The 21,394-nt window shown below is 39.3% G+C and overlaps 1 protein-coding gene across 6 annotated transcripts in view; it reads right to left on the bottom strand.

Moving 5' to 3' along the window:
* The window catches only part of PDE1C (phosphodiesterase 1C), a 489,759-nt gene that overhangs the window by 21,218 nt on the left and 447,147 nt on the right, over positions 1-21,394 (bottom strand). The window contains exon 17 of one of the 6 annotated variants that reach the window (XM_032401822.1): positions 4,792-11,384. The exons of 4 other annotated variants lie outside the window; for them this stretch is intronic. In XM_032401822.1, coding sequence (XP_032257713.1) covers positions 11,371-11,384 — 14 coding nt within the window. In that variant the 3' untranslated portion in view covers positions 4,792-11,370. Of the gene's footprint in view, positions 1-4,791; positions 11,385-21,394 lie in introns of those variants that run through there. One more of the 6 variants, XM_032401821.1, reaches the window with a different exon arrangement.

The raw sequence follows: 21,394 nt of genomic DNA, 5'->3' as shown, positions 1-21,394 counted from the left end.
GTCCCCTGGACCCGGACAATGCTAAATGTTCCCTAGGACCAAAATTGCCCTCAGTTGAGAACCATCGCTTTAGGATGGAGGTTGGGTTCAGGTTTTTTATTCAGAGTGGTGATTCACAATTTGACCACTTGGCCATTAGTAATAGTCACTTTTGCACATCAGTTAATTACTATATTCTAAGCCCCATGTTAGTTGTAGACATTTAAATGTACATTAGTTATCTTTTCTGATACTAACTCTCTGAAGATAAAATAATTCCCATTTTGGAAAAATGAAGGGAGGAAATCAGAGGGGGAGACAAACCATGAGAGACGATGGACTCTGAGAAACAAACTGAGGGTTCTAGAGGGGAGGGGGTGGGGGGATGGGTTAGCCTGGTGATGGGTATTAAAGAGGGCACGTACTGAATGGAGCACTGGGTGTTATGCACAAACAATGAATCATGGAACACTACATCAAAAACTAATGATGTAATGTATGGGGATTAACATAAAATAATAAAATAAAATTTTTAAAAAATCACATGACAAAAGTTTAAAAAAAATAATTCCCATTTTGTGGAATTTGGAGACAAAAGGAGTTTAAGTAATTTGCACAAAGCTACTGAGTGTTTGGGACAATATTTAAGTCAAGATCCTTCAGAGTTCAAACCTAGAGAAACTTTTCCCAAGACTCTTGCTCTTTTTTGACAAACCTATTATCCAAACTTCCTTCAAGTGCAGTTATCCTAAATTTGCCACAGGTAAGAAAAACCTAAGCAATAATTTTAACAAAAAGGAACTAAACCAGATTTTCAGACCCAACCAAGCACTGGTAAGCCTGCATTTCCTGAAGGGCCTGGATGTTTGACAAGTGCCCCAGGTGGTTCTGATCTTCAGGCAGGCTTAAAAAATTGTGTGTGATAGAAATTTCCTTGTTCTTGTCTCACTCCTGGAAAATATGGCATTCCTCTTTCCACGGATACTCTTGAGAACTTGAGAGAGCAAACGTAATGTTGCCTATGCGAGCATTTGAAAACTTGCAGAGCACTGAATGATAAGCTTTCAGTGTTATTACTTGTAGAAACATTCACTAGTACCAGGTGATTTCATAGAAATGCTTTGTGCAATTTTTTAAAAAAATCACCTACAGTGATCCTCCAAAAGTCTGCAGTTTGAGGGCTTTTTCTTGAGGCAGCTTTTCATCCCTTTGGTATGTTCTTTGCAGACGCTGAATGACATAGGAACCTCCGGGAGCCATGGGTCAGTGGAACAGTAGAACTGCAAGCCCTCTAGACGTGGAGTTATTTTTTCTGTGTGCTTGATGAAATGCCCAATATATCAGGAAAAGGGAGAAATCATCCACGCCTCTCCTAATCATGAGTCACAAACAGGTAGCAGGTGGAGACATAGAATAAACCTGTTTACGATTTCCCCAGCCCTTCAGGTAACATCATGGACCACTAGGGGTGGTTAGGGTCTGAGTCAACCTCCCACTGGCTCCCCATTCACTGAGGTTGTGTTCCTGAAACCATTTCCCATGCCGCAGCCACCAAATTACCTACACTTGACTCACGGTTCCATTTGTGGAAATAATACTCAACTTCTGTAAGTTTCATGTTCTAAAACTCTACCCCCTCCCTCGCTCCCATTCCCAGGGAAAACATCAGAGACTGAGCTGGAAGATCTAGGTCCAGATCAGCTTCCAAAATGTGCCCTACTGTTCCATGCCAACAGAACGTCTTGGGAACCATAGAACTCTCTCTAGGATTTATTGTAGAAATCTATTTGGGATGCTGCTCTGTGACTGGGAATTAACTGTCAGGGCTTTTTAATCCCGGCTACACATTAGGATCATCTGGGGAATTGTAAAGAAAATATGCTAAGACCCAGGCACTTCTCCCAGAAATGCTGCTTAGTGGGTCTGCAGTGGGTCCCGGACATGGGCATTTCTCAGGCTCCCAGTTGAGCTCTGGGGCCATGAGTGAGAAGCACACACTCAGTAAATACCTATAGAAGATATTTCAGTCATCAGGGGAAGCATTCTTGCTTCTGAACAACCGGTGTACTTTATCCTCATGGATGATGTGAATCTTGTACATGATTTCTTTTCATTTTTATTTAGGTTTCCAGGAAACCCAGATCCAATTTATGACATAGTGCTGGGAACTGGGGAGGCCTATTCAGCCTGCATGACTGCACACTCACATTTACCCTGGTTTACTCCATCTACACTAGCTACTTTCTGTCTCTGATTTTATTCTGCTTTCTTAATTTAAAAAAAAAAAAATTGATGACGTTTATGTGATTTTAGAATTCCAAAATATTTTATAAATGAAGTAGGTAAAATGAAACCATGAATAAACAACTACATCAGGGCTGCCATTGCCAAGCTTCATTTTCCTCATCTCTAAAAGTTTAAAAACATCCATTTCAGTTAATAATCAGGAGGATCAAGGAACAGTTCACACGTACAAGTGCTTAGCAAACTGTGCAGTGCAATATAGTGTTTATTATTAGTTTATATTCGAAAGAAAGGGGTGTTTGTGTGTGTGTGTAAAGTCGCTAATATGTCATCGTTGGAAGATAAGCATTTTAAGGTCACAGATTACATCGTCCTTGACCCACGGCATGTGAATGTTCAAAGAATAAACAACCCAGTCGGTCAGCTCGGGGCAGAAATGTCATCACTGCAGCTTGTGTGACTGGAAGTATCTTTTGACAAACGCATAGCTTTCAGATATTTCAAATTAATGTCCTTGGTTGGTTCAGCTAAAGGGCAATGAATCCAATTCATCAAGAGTCTGGAGCAGAGGACATTGATGGAAGTGACAACCAACCTTGGGGCTGATACACACACCTAAGACTCAGGGCCAAGAGGTTAGCAGTAAAGCCCAGTGATAACACAGCTTGATGTCGAACAAATCATTTCCTTTCTGCAAAACAGGGTGAGCACAGCCCAGCACAACCTGCCAGGAAAGGGTGGTTTAAGAGCCCTTGAGATCGAGCGTCATCATTAGTAATGGTGCAACAATAGGAATGTTGTTACAATGCCAAGCAGGCAGATCCCAAGGGCAGAGGTGGTGCTGAAAGACTGAAGTAGGAAAAGCGTCTATCACCCTACTGGGTATTTTCAATCCCTTCCTTTTAGCATTTTGCAACGTCTGCCTTTGTGATACCCACAACCTCTGATCTCTATGGCTCAGCACATCTACCAATACCTTCTCTGTGTTCCACTTGGGGTGCAGCAGAAGGCAACAAGCCATTGCCTGCTGCCTCAGAACAAATCCCAGTTCTGCCTCTTCCCATCCTTGACACAAGAGTATCAAGAGAAGTCCACGTGCTGCTCAGAGCTGGGGCAACACTGAAGGAGTTTGGAGGGCTTCAAACCCACCCATACTTCCTTAAGAGTCGTTTTCCAATAGCATATCAATTAGAGCTCCGTATTCACAGTGTTTAATAACACTTTTTTCCTGCCCAATACACCCACCATCAATACTATGCCTGCTTTGTAACTGGATCTCTGTTCATCACAAAGAACAATGACCAAAACCACTATATGCTCTTTAAATATGGCTGTTTTAATATTTGAACATGCTTTGGAATTGGGCCAGCAAATGACGAGTCAAAGGAATGTTCACAAGCTTTGCCCCAGTAGCTGTACATCTAGGAATTCGTCCAATGGAGATATTCGGAAATGCGACAGAGCCTTACATACAAAGAACTCCACTGCTATATGATTTACAACAGCAAAACAAATAAATAAATATAAATAAATAGAAACATGTAACTTAATTGTCCAACAGCAGAGAGTTGGTTAAGTAAACTGTGCGAGAGCCACAAAATGAATTATTATTTTGCCCCTGAACTTATAAAGAGGTTTGTTTTTTTTTTAAATGGGACAGTGCTTATAATCCAATGTTATGTGAACAAACTGTAACACAAAGGTAAATATACTGCACTGTATGGCCTCCACTGTGTAAAAACACGGAGCAAAAACCATAAGGAAGTGAGGAAAGAAGGGACAGTGAATGATTGTTGAATAGGGTATTACAAGGGAATTTAATTTTATTATACTCTTCTGTATTTTTAAAAACAAGTAAGTTCTGTTTCTGCTTTCAGAAAAAGAACTTTAAAGATATGTTTCAATGCATGGCAAACACAGCCACTTTGGAGGACCATCACGCCCCCTTTGTCAGAGTAATAACCCAGTGGGGTTACAAGGCAGGAACAGCACGGGGAGGTGGCCCAGGGAGGAGGGTGCTCTCTGTGTGTCAGGTGCAACCTCCCCACTAGACAAGTCCCTCTTCATGGCTGGTGTGAAGGAGGCAGGCCGGGTGCCATCCTGGATGGAAACCACTAGTACTCCCACAAACAGCGGTAATGACTATTCCCAAGTGAGACCCCTTATGTTCACCATCGGAGAGAAAGAAAAGATTGCCAGGTAGGCCTTTCAAGAGAGAAAGACGAAAAGTCTGGAATTTGAAAACTGGCATCACAGGATTGCCAAGCCATGTTATCATACCCAGAAGAAAACTGAACATATGGAAGCCAGCTTCATTTCATGAATGCTGACACTTCTTAAGCCCCGAGGAGCTTCTGATAACCCATCCATCTCGTCCCTCAAAAAAGATGACATGAGCCGAGCTTTACTGTGTAACTTCTATTGTGCAGGCAAAGGCACTTGGTACCTGGGTATTATGTGGCGTTCGGAGGAATACAAAAGGGACAGATGGTTGAGTGAGCTCTTGGACAGCCCCATATCTGGGACAGAACACAGACAACAACAGAAAACATGAAAAGAAAGAAAAAACGGCATTTGATTTTTCAAATTCCAACCGAGAGATTAACTCATTGTTTTTATTTGGTAATCAGAAGAACATACAGGTACTTATTCATCACTAGATGATGGGGGAAATTATACATCAACAGACTGTCAGCCTCATCTGTGCAATAAAGATTTACAATAAACACATCTTCAGTTTATTGAGAGCAGTTTAGCATTTCTGTTTTACATGAACCTTTAGGAATTATTTTTGCATTTGGAGGTGTGATGCTATGGTATTTGAATAGTTTGTTTTAGTGCAAACCAGCATCATCGGGAACAAAACACTCTTCTTTAGAATGGATGACCATTCTCTTTTCCTTTGATATACAAATGCAAATTGCAACCTGCATTTTATCTGCTAGAGACCTATTTTACATCATGGAAGTACATTCTATCACTGTTGTAAAAATAAGCACAAGTCTATTTTACCATCTTCCCTTTTGGAGGACCACTCTCAGAACACATCCAGAAATCTCTTCCCTATCCCTCCAAAGAACTACTTATTTGGCATGATTTGGACTGAGTTTTGGGGTTTTGGTTCTGCTTTCCTCCCTCTTTTGAATCTTGTTAAACATTCTTTGTATTAATCCAGACACCTCCCACAAATCCAGCTGAACCACAACAAAATCTAAGGCTGAGATGAGCTGAGTTATCCATTCATATAGGGCCAGTGCCCATACCAGGAGAGGGTCTACAGACCCAGGGTGAGCACCTGCCATCCTAAGGGGAAAAACCCTGTGAGGGCAAAGTTTGTGCTCTATACTGAGGGAACATGGTGGCATTACATTAGCCTCAAAGTGAGTCACCTTGCTTTGGGTAACTGATCTCCCATGAGGATTTCCTTTCTCCTGCTTCTTTTCCCCGATCTATTCCCTACTCCCCAACTACCTGCCTTACCCTTGGCACCCAACATTTCCTCATGTTAATTACACTGGAAGAAGATACTTTTCTTTCCCCCATTATTGTGTGTTTCCTTGTGCTAAAATGATACCACAGGCAGAATGGTTTGCCTGGACAGAGGCGAAAGAAGGCATTTATGAAAGATAGAAAAATGAGAGAAGAAAAAAAGGGAAAGGTAAAAGAAAGGTATGAAAAAGGGAGAGGACCCTTAAATTAGGAAGGGGGAGGAATCTGGCTGTATAGTGGGCACCAGAGCCCATAAAAACCCAACCGAGCTCTACAAAGGAAAATAGCAAATATTTTTAAAAATTTTTTTACAGCATATAAAATCGTATAAAAATATCAAAGCAAGAAAAAAGGAAAATGTATACTCTACAGTTCTATCTCTAGAATCAGCTACTGGACAGTACCTACGGCCGTAGGTTTTTACTATAAATTTATGTATATCAGTGTGTGACTCTGTCTCTGTACCATCATACATATACTCACTCAAAGACAAGGACACAACTATACAAATACCTACCCCAAGATAGATCATGACAGAGAAGCAAAGACTCTACAATAATGCACCTCCAGGGCAATCTATTTAAAAGCCAATCCATAGCTTTTGGGTTTTAATGGGCTTTATTTTAAATGAATTATCTGGCACCATAACCTGACAGAGAAATGCTCCTGCAGGTTAGGAAGCCCGCTCCAATGAAAATACGTGGGTGAAGTTCAGTGATCATGGCTGAATCTGACCAAAGGTGAGGGCCTCCATGAGGGCACCGACTGGCCTGCTCCAGCCAGCATTTATCCCCAGAGATGCACGATCTTCCCAAAGGAGGTTGAATAAGTGTGCCCCGAGGGAGATGAAAGGGCCCCCACACCAACCCCTGCTCCTCCTGGCTCAGGGGATAGCAGTCTAGGCTGGGTCCAAGTTCATTGAGGGAAGCCAGCCATGGCCAGTGTTGATCCGCTTCTACTTAGGAACAGGAAGCAGAATAAATGTAAATTCATCTCAAATACATCTGCAATATTTTAATGAAAAATGGGAGAGGTGGGGGCGGATTAGTTAAAATAACGAGGAATTAATAATGTTTAAATTGACTTTCATGAATTTTTCAGTCCAGGTCTCCTCCACTGTACCCACTCTTGTTTAATGTAAAAGCAAGTTGTTCTTTCAATGAAACAATTCTTGATGACGGCAGACTTTCCTGGAGAAGGATGCAGTCTTTTACAAATGTCTAATGAGAACATCCAGAGGACTGCTTCCCATTTTTTTCTAACCTCTCTGAACCCAAATTAACTGAACTCTGTCAAATGTTCTAGGTGGCTCCGCTACCATTCTAATTCTACTGTCACCTCCAATGCTCAGGGTCTTTGGCGAGAGGAAATCTTAACAACTGAAATCTGTTCTTGGCAGGTAATATGTCCCTGGCTCTCAGAGGGATGTTTCATAGAAACATCGTGCTGTTCATTACATTTTTTTCATTAAGTTCATTTTCTAAGTGATAATGAGGCCTTTAATGATGGAGCAATATTGATGAATCATAAGTATTACTTTCCATTTATTCACACATAAGATCCAATATAACATCATTATTGCAACATTACGTCCTTTAATGTCCAATTTTGCTATGTTTCAGTGCTGTACCCACCATAATATCAGCAGAGCAAAACTGGGCAATGATTCCCCACGCTGCACACATAGGATCTCTTATTTGCTGCAAGATGGTCCGCTTTGGATTTTAACTATTTCAACTTGGATTATAAATAAATCCACTGGTATTTCATATAGATTGGTGTCATCATCCCTTTTGGAAGAACAATTTCAGATAAATCCTGTTTTGTTTTGTTTTTATTTTATTTTTCTTAGATCCAAAAGCCATAGAGAGGTTTTCATTTTTTTATTTTTTTTTCATAAACTTGGCTCTGACAATTTTCCCCCAAACCACCTGCAATTTCTATCCCTTATGATAAGCTACTGATGTCACTAGGGTATGTCTGCATATCTTTAGAAAGTAAGCCTTTTGTGATATGCTTGGCATATAGGAGATGTTGGGCTTTGCTGGCACTCACGGGTGGATAGTGGAATGCAGCTGGACAGTTGTGTGCCTGCTTTCTGAATGCTGACTGTGTGCTGGGCCCTCTTGGGTGGGGGGGGAGCGCAGCACTGCAACTCCTATTGGGATGTGTGGGCATCTCAGAACAAAGTTTCCAACTGGAATCCCCTTTATTGGGGACATAATACTGCATACACAGGCTTTAATCTCAGAATCTTCTCTCTCTCGTTATGAGAAAAAGATTCAGTGCTTTTTTTCTTTTGTTTCCTCCCCATAGTCCATAGGGGACATTATGAAGTCATTTATCATGTAAGTCTCTGCTCAAAGGTGAAGAATAGAAGAAAATATATATTCTATCTATCATCTATCTATCTATCATCTATCTAAAGAAAAGTGATCCATGACAGAAGTGATACAAAAAGACCAGTATTCTTACTCCCAAAATATGGATTACAAGATTGGTCTCCATCTGTTTGTCTGCATTCTGCCTCACATCCCATCATAATGTTGCTCTTGACTTGTTCACTCTTCTAATTTACTAAAGGCATGGTTCTAGGTGGAAAATATAATACAATGGCTTTAGTTCTGCAAATGAAATAAACAGGTACACTAGATTCTTCTTCGGCTCTCAGATGTTTAGATACTATTTTACTGTTTAAGTATATCAGGTCCTTAATGGGATCCTGTCAGATGTTTTCAATAGTTTTTAAAAGCTCCAAAAATGAAATGGATAATGGAAGAAAATCCATTTAAATTTAATGGGTTAGAAATGAGTCTCCTGCCTGCTGCCATAAGTTATTAGGGTTCATAACCTAAGAAAGGTTGGCATGAATAAAAGATGGAACAAAGACCTCCTTATGGGTCGGTCATTATGCCTCAAGCATCCACAAAACCTGGTGGAGCTCTTTGGTGACACAGGGACCCAAACTTTAGGGTCAGCTTCATGTGGAAAGTGTTCCACCCGAGGACATGTAGAAACTGTGGTTTGTCAATGGTGGAAATGTCCCTACTGCTTTCTCCACATACTGGGCAATTCTTCATTCAGGTGTGTAAGCCCTTGCTTTCTAAGTGACGTGATAGTGTAATACTGAGTAAGATGCCAGACTCCATGCAATGTGTGTCCCATATCACTGCTCCTTTGGAAGCTGTTTCAAGAGAACAAAAAGACCAAGAAAGTGCACCAGCACTTTGGAAATATTGTTCTTCCAGTCAATACTGACTTGGGATCTTAATTTCAATGTTTTATCAACTCCAGTATTAATGTATACCACAATAATACATTGGTTTATATTTTTAAAAAGTAGATAATTTTGCAGTTTTACTCAATGTCCCTCCAAAATACTTTTTAAGGATTCAAAGATAAGTTACATGGAGTTTTGCTTCTCCACACTGAGAATTCCAAACAGAGTTCTATACTGAATGAAACTCTTTCCCCATTCTTTTTCAGCTAATTAATGACTTAAAGCAAATGGAAAACATTACCATCTTTATTGTTGCTAGAAAAAAATGGCTATATTCCTGTTTCTTTTTCAGATATTGTTTAGTCTTACTTGTGAAGAGTATAAAAGGGAAGTTGTAAGCTTTCTGTTTTGACCGGCTGCAAAGCTCTACATACAAAAGTACAGAACAGAAATGAGGTAAAATGTTTAGGTTCCAAGATGAAAAATTTGACATGCCCTGGTTGTATTTCATTCCTATACAAAACCATACCACCTCAAAGAGCATAGTTTGCAAACTGATGTCCCATGGATGGAGTGCAGGTCATAGGCATGCTTTTTTTTGACCAGCACAGTCTTTGGAGATTGCTGAACTCATCACCAACATTTAAAAATTTGGAGAGGGTTTATATAGAATCCTAGGTATCTAGGAACCCCATTCCTACATAGCACTAATCCTGTTGCTGACTAGTAACTGTCCCCTTTCCACAACACGCACCTCAACGTACAGAAAGCTCCAATTCCTCACAATCCCTACTGCTCCTTACTGCCTCACTGGTCCCAATTGCCATTGATCACAATAACTCTGATACTACATGGCTTGCTTTACTCATTTACTTGACCTACTAGGCCCCTGATTTGAATTTGTGACCACATTATTTACTGTGGTTACTGTTAGAAAAGCAGAGGGAGCAACAGAAAAATATGTGTTGTTACAAGGCAAAATGTAAAGCTGACCAAAGAACAGTATTTAAATATCAGTACAAACTGGGCATTTTACACAAGAGTTCTTCAGATCTTTCTGTTGGGGAATATTTCAGTGAGGCAAGAGGCCCTGTAGACTACATACACAGTCTTCTTTCTGTCTGAAGAAATAGCAACATTTTGCTTTAGTAATAAGAAGATTGTTTAAATGTTTGTTTGGGTGTTTTTAATGTAGAAATTAAATCTGCAATGGGGAATACACCTAAGCCTACCATCTAGCTCTCTCTGTCCCTATTACAAACCCCACTCCATCACCAGCATAGTCATGGGGTTTCCCCTTGGGAAGGACTCAAAGATTTCTTTGTGAACCATAACCACCTTTTAAGAATGAGTTTTATCCAAATCACACCATTGAGACTCATAACATCAACCTTTACTTAGACTCCACTGCATCCCATTTTTGACTTGGATTCAGGGAGTGTATCTTTATTCTCTTTCCATGCTACATCCATGAATCTTTCTTTTGATTTGTGCTATTAATTATCTCCTATGTGTTATTTTTAAAGACTCACTAAAATGAGAAGAAGTATTTGACATATCTCCCTGATACTAATTCCCTTAGCACTTCCCTGAATAGAAAGAAGAGTGATTAAGTGAAACCATAAATATCCAAAAGAAGAGGACTGGCCAGTGGTAAAAATTTCAGTAACCACTTAGTCATGGATGCTACCCAATGAAAACAATGTGTCTCCCACCTAAACAGTATAGTCATCAGTGGAAACATTCAGGTTTATATTAATGAATGCACAGATAAATTAAGCATTTACAAATAAAGAGTCCTATAGGATAATCTCTTTTAAAAAAAGAATTTCATATATAAATGGAAAGACAAGCATAAGAACAATTTTTAAGTCTGAAAGAAAATTGGAGAAAAAGAATGTTCCTGACTCAGGAAAGGAACAACCAGAGACTGGAATCATCATCTTAGCTGTGATGAAGGGCCAGCACGGCTGTATCCACCATGAGTAGCCAGTACAAAAATAACAGTTTAAAGGAACGGCATCGACAGTAGTAAAATGGCAATTACTCTGCACGTGGCTTTTTCAGGCCGCCCTCAGCATATCCAGGATGTCCATCCTCATCAGGCCAGACAGGTGCCTTGAAAGCCAGGGCATTAGCAAAGAATTCTGAGGAAGACCGTTCGTGTTTTGTTTCTGTTTGTGCAAAAAGCTCAAGTTGTTTTATTTGCCTGGGGGAGGATTTCCCCAGAGTTCTTAGACCTCAAACCAGCTCCCAGAGAGCCGTCTCTTGGAAGGAGGTGGCATGAGGGAAGGCCAAGTGTGGGGGGGCTTGTTTCTGAAAGTTGGACACCTTCCCTAGATATGGGTCTTTGTGGAAGGAGGAGAAGGAGAATGAAGAAGCTCAGCTAAAATGATGCAAGACACTGGCAGCCTCTTTTATTGTATGTGAGGTGTGTTTTACTCTTCTGAATCTGAAAAAAAGAAAAAGAAAAAGAAAAGTGTCAATGCTGCCTTTCCCCCCACCCTTCTCCACCCTCCAGGTCTGAGGAGAAGAAAATCTGTGGAACAAAAAAAAGGGAGGAGGATCAATTAAACATTTCCATACTAGTCATTGCTATCTCCTTTGTAGCACCGTTTGCTCTGTTCATAAAGGAAAACTCTCAGTGGACAATTTTAAACACTGGTTACATTCGAAATCTTCATAGTTACTTTCAACTTGATTATCAAACATTTGGTTCATGCAATATGGATACTAAAATACCTTATTTTGCAACCAAGATGACAGTGACTGCCAGGTCTGGCCAATATGCCTCAGGGGTCAGTGGGATTGGAAGAAATCAGATTCATCAAATCCCAACCATTTCCATACCAGAAGCAATATTCCTCTCTCAGAATTTTTGCACACCCACCTCCCCCTCAGAAGCTTCCCCAAGAAGATTTAAAGCAAGATGTGTCCCAACTGAAATCATTATGCAGATGGGTAAATCACCTGACTTGTCTACTGGACCCAGAGTGAGGTGGTGGAGGAAAAAGACAAAGATGGAAACAGGACTAAGTTAATGGAAATAGACGGTAGTGGATTTTTTTTTTCCACCTGGCATACTCTACCCCATGCAAGCTCACTAGGCTTGGACAGAATTTCTAAAAAGCAAGCAGACAAACAAAAACCAACATGTTATTGCTTCCCATAAATGTTGCAGGGACTGCAAGTCATCATGCCTTATAGTTAGAGAGGGTTCCCTTCTGTGCAGGGCTCCAAAGGAAGAGGAGTACAGTGGCTTAGTTTTTAAGGATTACACCATTTACCTACAGAAATGTTAGGAGTCATTAGTGGATAAGGAACATTTCATATTCGACTTGAAAGACTAAGATACTGTCCTAAAGGAGACTTAGTTGAAATTAGGCAGCGAACTAGTTGAGAAATAGGAGATCCCTATCTGATCTTTTGTAATTATTTTCAATTCTCAATTTTCCAGGGGCCATTGATCCAATCCTCCTGTTGTTCCTTTCTTCATTCTGGTCCCATGCATGTTTACCCTCCGACAGCACCTTCACCCATCCAGCAGAAGTAACAGAAAAGAGAAAAACTTCTGACCAGTTTACTGTGATGCTAGCACTGGCAGTGAGGGAAGTGACCAGTTGCCTCTCTGGAACTTCCCAGGGAGGGAAAGGGGTGAAACAAAAGCTGAAATCAAGGACTAGAAACCTCCCCCTGATTCTGATCATCTGTGTGATTTGGTCTGGGTGGGAGTTGCCAGACAGCACTCCTCCTTAGTGCTCTGGCCCCACCATTATCCGTTTGAGGTCATATGTAATGAAACTCCTTTCAATCATCATAGCACTAACCACCTTAGGAGATGTCCCCACACCCTCAAATATAAAACCCAGTTTTATTATGATGATATAAGTCTGAGGTTGATTTTTTAATAATTGATCAATTGGTTGGAAGGATGCTAGGGAGAGCTGACAAGGACCACTGTTATACCCAGTGAGCCTCAATTAGCCAACAAGGGAAGGGATTCACATCTCCTTTCATGTGGCCTCCATGAACAGTGGCCAGCTGTCCAGCTTGCAGGGTTTCTCCAGAGATGGAAAGAAGTCCATCTAGGATCTTAATGGACCCCAAAGGCTCTTGAAAGAGAAGACCTTTCTCCTTTTCTAGGCATTGCTTCTGAGTGAGATGAGAAGTGACTTGGCTGTGGATCTCCACCTTCCCCTCCACAGTCTTCTGGTCAAGGCATGGAGGGAAGAGGTAAATAAAGGAAACATGTGTCTAAGCTGCGCCTGTGTTCATTAAGTACAACCAACAGTAAAAGATGCTCTGTAGCTGGGTCTGGGACCTGAATGACCGTCCTAGCCTTCCCAAACACGTGCTCTGTCGAAAGTAGTTTCCGTTCATAAACCTCTTAGGGCACTTGCTGTAAGGTGCCTCATATCACAGCTACCTGCAAGATGTAGATTCCTTGAGGGCAGGGAAAACATCACTTATCTTCATAATTCTGTGCGTATATTACACAGTGCCTGACACATTGCACATGCTCAACAAATTATTTTTTAACTGAAAGGAAGTGAATTAAATAAGCATCAGGTAGATGGGACAGATACAGAAGCATAACGATGAGTAGGAAGTCTCTTGCCACCCTTTTTGAAAATCTTTTCATAGCAGGAAATAAAAATTAAAAAGAAAATCATAAATGTATTTATTTTTTATTTTATTCAAGAGCAAGGTAGGATATGTCAAAAACGTGTATTTCCTTTGAAGAACTTGCCCCACTGTGGACACTAACGTCCTGGAGAAGAGGCCCATGTTGTGCAGGTGGTGTTGACGTGCTCTGTAAGTCAGGCTTGCTCCTCACTCACTCCACACTTCCTCCCCTCATCCCTGAGTGTCCTATATTTGCTTTGTTGTGGTGTGGCTTTGTGTCTTTGTTTTCAATTTAAACTAAAATCGGGTAAGCCTTTTAAGCTAAAATTGGGTAAGACCACAAAGTATTACGAAAATAATAAGTTCCTGAAGACAAGTAAGTGGCCACTCGGTATTTAACTGAGATGAAGGATGATTTTTTGTTCTAGGGTCTTTGAATTCCATTGATTGTAAATCTATGTTGGCTTTTTGGAGGCCACAAAAAGCAGTTAAACTCACCCACCTTTTTATGATTGATAAGCAGAAATGGAAAATATCTTCACCTAACTTGAGATAATTCGAGAAAATATCTAGGCGAGTGCCATCCACCCACCCACCCTTTGACCAAAGACTTCTTACGTCTCACAAAGGGGCAGCCACAGAGGCTCTGAATCCTGAGGCACATGCTGTATGAATTCACAGAAACATATTTACTCTACGGAAATGAACAACAAAAAATGTTTCAGCAACTTCATTTGGAGAAAAAGGAGGTGGAAACTGACAACAGTGTGGCCTTGTTTATCCCACACTTCCCACGCTATTCCTCCCACAGGTAAGTGGAGATGCTGTATGAAACCATTTTGTTTAAAGATGATTGTTTTAAGAAGAGGCTTAAATTTCGATTTAATGTGATTTGACTCTAAAAATGTGTTTATCTGTCATAATGTTTATTCCTAGATCATCTACGAGGCAGGCCTCATAGGAATCTGGCACCAGGCTTGAAAAACAACTGTAAACACTTTTCTTTTTCATTTTTCTTGGTTTTGATTTTTTACAGCCTGATTCAACTATCATCCAAGCTCAAAGAAATAAGCTGACTTGGCTGAGAACAGAGCTGGGATTCAAATCAGATTTTCAGGTTCCAGAAACTCTACCATAGCTGCCTCCGTATTGAGTCAACTTTCTATGAAAACAACAAAATACAGTAAGCAGTGGAAAGGAAGAATAAATGTGGCAAGACCAAACCCAATTTTAGATGTCTAGTAGAATTTCTGTGGGGCTTATAAGTGGGTTCTGGTTTGGTTTTGTTTTTTAATAATGAGGAAATGCTAGAAACAAACAAACATTATTTTAGATATAGCTGATAGAATTTATCCAGGCACAGATTTCACTGTTTTAGGTCGTAAGTGCTATTTTAAATGGTTATCACTAAATATCCAAAAGCATATATTGCCTGCTTTCTCCTTGCCCCAAATGATAACGGATATGATTACAGTATGATTATTCTAAGTGAATTTCACCGCATGGAATATTAATGCTACAGCCCTGCTAAGATAGATGGGTGGATGGATGGATGGATGAATGAACAGATGGACAAACAGACAGAATAAGTGAGTAAGTAAATTTATGGGAACATAACTTCCTGAAACCTTGCCTATGCCAACATGCTGAGCTCTTAAAATGTACCCATTTGATCCAAATACACAGAATAAAAACAGAACAAAAGATGGCAGTTTTTAGCCCCAACCCTTGCCCAATGTTTTCTTTTCTTTTGATCCATGGCATCTGTGCTATCACTGAGAATAATGATGGTATTAAAGTTTTATTCTCTAACTTTTCTGTCTGCTCTTTCCCTTTACACAGCATGGTCTTTCCAAACTGAAAATCTGTGAATAACTCACTCTCTTCTGCCCCACACTGCCCAAGGTGTTTTACTGTTGTTACTCTCTTATTAAGAAATTAGTACTGGGCGCCTGGGTGGCTCAGTCGTTAAGCGTCTGCCTTCGGCTCAGGTCATGATCCCAGGGTCCTGGGTCCAAGCCCCACATTGGGCTCCCCGCTCCGCGGGAAGCCTGCTTCTCCCTCTCCCACTCCCCCTGCTTGTGTTCCCTCTCTCGCTGTGTCTCTCTGTCTGTCAAATAAATAAATAAAATCTTAAAAAAAAAAAAAGAAATTAGTACTTTAACGCTTAAAGAAACAATGAAAACATTCAAGTCTGCGAGTGCTCTAGGGCCTGGCCCACTCTTGAGAGGTAAGTAAACATCAGGCATCAACAGCCCCTACCACTCCTTGGGGCAGGTGAGACGACCTCGAGTTGTCTGCATACTTAAGTTTTGTTTCTGATCAGTCTTTGAACCTGCTGTTTTTGAAGGCAACAAGAAGCCAGGGACCACAGAGACCAAGAAAGTCCTCCATAGAGACCAAGAAAGTCCTTCAGAAAAGTTAAGTGAGGCTGGAATTTTAGACCTGAAACATTATGACTGCTCTTCACGCTTTTCTCAATTTTATTGGTTCAGGAAAAGCAATATAAGATTCAAAGTAAGTGAAAGAAAAAACAAATATTTTTTCTCAAGTTTTCACTGTGGCTCCAGAGTAGAAGATAAAAATAGCATGTATTGTAGAGGGCTAATACTTATGAAATACATATGTCATCACTTGAAGATCGTGGTGCCCTTCTGTGGAGAATGCTAAGAATAAACACAAAGAGGAAGCTTCGATACTTGCTTGATGCTGCATTTTTAACGGTTCTCCTAGTGTGTGGGTGTCTAGAAAAGAAAGGGCATTAACAATGTAGACAGGGCTAGCTCCTGGAATTGGCACATATTTATTGCAAAGGCAGCTGTTATTTTAAAGAATTTTTTGTAATGTTAATAGAGTTTCTTTTGATGAATGCATTGCTACTTGTGTTCCTCCCATCCCGTGTTGAATCTGATAATACTAACATTTTAGGCGGAAAACAGATAAATATTTATTTCATGAATACTAAGAAGTTATTTTTAATCCTGAACATCAGTGTTGAGGGAAAAAAATCACATTTTCCACAGTTCCAAAATTATAATCCTTTCTGTCAGACTGGGTTCCTTTAAAAATACAATGGTACATTAAGAGTGTAACGAAATGTCTAGAAGATAAAGTGAAACAATGAAAGCTTATATACCAATAATTCCAAGGGAAAAGTTGTTTAAAAAGATTAATTTTGTCATTACCAAAGTGTACCTAATATACTTTTATTTGACATTTCTACTATGTAGTTATTTGGTAAGAGACTGGAATCTAAATGGCTATGTAAAAAGCATGAATGACTTTAGAAGTTTTCTTTGGTATAACACAATTTAATTATTTTAAACACACCAATCTTACATTGTATTATATAGATTATATCATCTACCTATGCAATATACATATATATGTATATGCTATACATATATTTACACAATTATATATAATATATCCCATATCTGTTTATATATATATTTCATATATATGTGTGTATATATATGTATGTATATGTGTGTATGTGTATGTGGATATATATATATATATTAGTTGCTGTTTTGATACTACAAATGGGAATTTCAAAAATACAAAAATATACAGGAGGATGATAGTAGCACAAAGATATTGAGAGAAGCACAAAGATATTCACTAAACCTAAAAGTATATAAAAATACATTGGTTTGAAATAGATGTTTGTAACCGAAAGAGCTAACTGTTCTGATTCACTGTGACTCATTGAAGCTAGAACCGTGTGTAAGTAATAGGCTTTGTACCTCCATGCTCTCAAGAGTATAAGTCGGTAGTAAAAGGAGCAGGAACATTTTTAGTTCACCCCATTTGACCACTTCCTACCCACATATCATGTAATGGTTAATAGTCTTCCCCCAAATCCATCCAAAAAACAATTATGTTGGGTTTCAGCATTGCTGAACTCACAATAACTCTTGTTGGGTCAACCTACAGCACAGCTTCTGAAGATAACTAGAAAATAACACTTAAGTATATCAATCAAAATGTTTTGCAACAAAACTCTTTAAATCTAATTAGTGAGGTTTTATCCAGATACATGAGAATAACAGGCATCTAAAAAATAATTTTGCAATTCCCTCCTCCATTTATCAAACTTTTGTAGTTTTCCTTTGACAGGGACATTGGGGTGCAGGGTTTAGACCCTTGGGTTATCTCACTACTTGAGAAAATAAGGACATAAAATGTTTTGAAAAACAAATATTTCATGGCTTTTCTTGCTAAACTATACGATTTCTTTATTGTTGACGCTCCATATGTTAATACATACACATAAATTTGTTAAGCAAATGGGTCACAGGAGTTTTCATGGACCAATGGCTAAGGGAAATGGGATATTAATCAGAACATGTGTTGTTATGATGACTTATCTTAACTGGAACTCAGGGGACTCCAGATATTTGGTCCCTGTACACTCATGGAAAATAACTCATAAGGATGCTGGATTCTCATGTGGAGGGAAAATTCTTCATTAAAGAAATAGGCCTTCTTTTTGTCAATGCATAAAGGGCTACAGTGAAATATCTTCCCAGAACTAAGAAAAAAATATTCTCCTCTGAGAAGGAAACAAGTAAAAAACCCAAAAGGTGGGATTAACTATTTGTAGAAACTACCTCGAGACAGCAGAGGTTGACATCAGTGGCTTGATCAATAGTGAGGTGTACTGCAAATCATTCATTGCTAAAAACAGTTAAATACTGAAGTTTTACAGGTTTTGTTCTTAAAGTAAATTAGGAAGGACTCAAGGTTATTGTTATAGTAGCACTGCCTTGGATGTGAGAGGAAAGGACAGGGTAACAGCTAGTGTTATCAGAACTGTTCACCATCCTTGGCCCTTTTTACTTATCACACTTCATGATCTGAGCGTACCTCTGGAGATGTATAAAGCTTATGAAAATCTGGTAGCCGATGGTGGGGAATCAAAAACAATGCCTTAAAAACAAAGAAGTTTCCTCAAGATTAAGGTCCAGAAATGTCATCAAGAACAACTAAAAGTGAACAAGAATGAACATCTACTCCAAATATGAACCTATCTGATGGCTGAATGTATGGTCGAAAAGGAAACTAGAAAGAGAGGTGCCAAGGAGGAATGCCTCTTGCACTGTCAGAATACAGGGCATGCAAGATGGCCCCCATCTATTCTTCTTGGCAAGTCTATCCCAATGGTGGAGACAGATGTATGAAGATATTCTACCTTGAAGTCACACTTCATCAACTAACTCTCCTTACAGCTTGTCAAGCAATTTTCTGATATGATTTGAGTTCTCAGGTAGGTTTTCCTTCAGGAGAAAGAAACCACTGACTGGCCAGTTGACAGGAGTATTTCAGTGTACATATTGTACATCAGTAAATTAGCAGTCAAAACCATACATTGGTTATGAGTATTGGTGTTAGTGTCAACAAATCTTTTGCAGCATAACTAACTCTTCATTTACTGTCAATATGAAACTCCTCTGCCATTGTGTGGAGCCCTTCTTGCTAATTCTTGCTAATCAGCAGGTCTCCTTTACATCATCACATATAGTGTAGGCTCCCAAATAAAGGGATTGCTTGTTTTTTTCCAGATAAGATAGTTCTTACATACAGAACAAAATGAATGAAAGTCCAGAAAGTGGATTTCACTTCACAAATCCTATGTCAAGAATTTTCAAGATTCCATAACCTCTCCTATAAAAAATTGTCTAATGTGTGCCTTATGCAACATAAATTGGGATAGAAGTTATAGAAGTTTGAACTAAGATGGCCATTAAGACACTGCCCTCTAAGACTTGTCAACCCATTAGAATTCTGAGTAAAATCATATTGACAGCTGTTTAGAAACAAATCAATCTGTCAAAACTTGAGGAAAATATTAAATGAATATAAATGCCTATAAAGTCCCCCATGGCTAGGTAGGATATATGGGATTGATTCAAATTTGAGTATACTGAAGATGGGTAAAAGTGTTCAATTGTTTCTATAGCTCTGCATTAGCTGCTAGTGATATTAAGAAGCCCCGTGGGAAGAAACAGCATAGATTGGAACAATGAGGTAATAAAAGGAGGCATTGACCTACAAGCTATGGTTTCGATGGGTCTGAAATAGGGGAGTTCTTTATTCTGGTGTATAAAGACAGCCTAACAACCACTGTCCTGAGTAGTGTGGGAAAAAAATATTTGGAAGAAAGAATGAGGTGAGCATGATTCCCTGAGAAGAGAATACTGGGGTACAGGTATTTATACAGACTTGAAAACTGATGATGGTCTCAGCAAATGCATGCCTCCTGAATAATGATCTATGTGCCAGGGTGTTTGTTGCTTCTCAAATCTCTGAGCATGAACCTAAGTCAGAAACTATCTCTGCTGTGAAGATAGACATGTGTCTCAGTTCTCCAGGCACCCTGCTGTTGGGCTGTTTCCTCCCTGGATTTGCAGAGAAGGGCACACCTCCAGGCCTGTGCGGGCCCTATCTATCTCTCCCTACCAACTCCACTGCAAAGCAAGTCATGACACCCCACCCTTTAGGCAACTAACAAAATATTTTCAATGTCAGCTGAAAAATAAGAACATCAAGTACAACTCAAGTGTAAAGGTTCAGACTATATCCTTCCGCTGCTGTTATTCATAACTTGGTGCATCTATTATAATAGAACAAAAGGCATCTAACAAAGTCAAAGTCATCCATTCCATTTATTTACCCACTTTCAAACTACTTTGGTAGGATCAGCTAACTAGAAAACAGGAAAAACATATTCATTTCTTCAGCTGACTCTTGTGAGCCCGGTAGCAAGTCAAGGTCATGAGATACCAGTCTTGTGAAGAATCACATCACAGGTAAACTGCATGAATGTACACAACAAACCTTTAATCTCAAGTAGTTATTCTACGTGAACTAACAAGAATATTGGCTCTATTACCTTTTATGTTTCCTGTATTGAGTGAAAGCCTAAAGACAAGACCATGAGCAACTTAAGAAACATGCAGAAAGAGTGTCTATAAGGAAATGAGCTGACAAAGTTGTGTCCTGACAAGCAAAGGGAAGTAGAGAGCTAAGAAATTATTAGGTGAATACAATATACAAGTGTAAAATCATCTCCCTGTATGTGAGTTTCGTTTTGTTTTCTCTCAATATGGTCTTTAATTTGGCTTTTAATTTGTATTCCCTACTGATGCCTATGATCTCCCTAATGTACTTATTTGCTAGCTGTACATCTCTTCTTGTGAAATGTTTAAATCTTTGGCATGTCTTTAATTAAGTTGTTTATTTTCTTATTATTGAACATTGAAGTTTCTTTATATATTCTGGATACAACTCCCTTAAAACATATAGGCTTTGCAAATATTCTCCCCAGGTCTATGGGTTGTCTTTTCATTCTCCCAATAGAAGCTTCTGAAGAGCAGGTGTTGTTAATTTTGATAAAGTATAATTTATCAATGTGTTCTTTTATGGTTTGTACTTTTGGTGTCATACCTAGAAAACCTTTGCCTAATGTGAGATTTCTAAGAGTTCCTCCTGTTCTCTTAACCATGAGTTTTATAGTTTTATACTTTCAATTTAGGTTTATGATCTATTTTAATGTTTGCATATGATGTAAAATATAGGAGGTAATTATTTTGCATATCAATAGCAAATTGTTCCATCACCATTTGTTAATGACTACCTTTCTCCATGGAATGCCCCTTGTCAATAATAAGTTGTCTGTGTACATATGGATCTATTTCTGGACTCTCTATTCTATTCTATTGACCCATTTGTCTATCTTGATGCTAATACCATGCTGCCTTGATTACTACAGCTTTATAGTAAGTCTCAAATAAGGCCTACTTTTTAGTCTTCCAACTTTTCCCTTCTTTT

This window comes from Phoca vitulina, unplaced genomic scaffold (assembly GCF_004348235.1).
Source record: "Phoca vitulina isolate PV1807 unplaced genomic scaffold, GSC_HSeal_1.0 scaffold4, whole genome shotgun sequence".
Classification (NCBI taxonomy): domain Eukaryota; kingdom Metazoa; phylum Chordata; class Mammalia; order Carnivora; family Phocidae; genus Phoca; species Phoca vitulina.
Note: the sequence above shows the minus strand (reverse complement) of the source record. Positions and strands in the feature narration are given on the sequence as shown.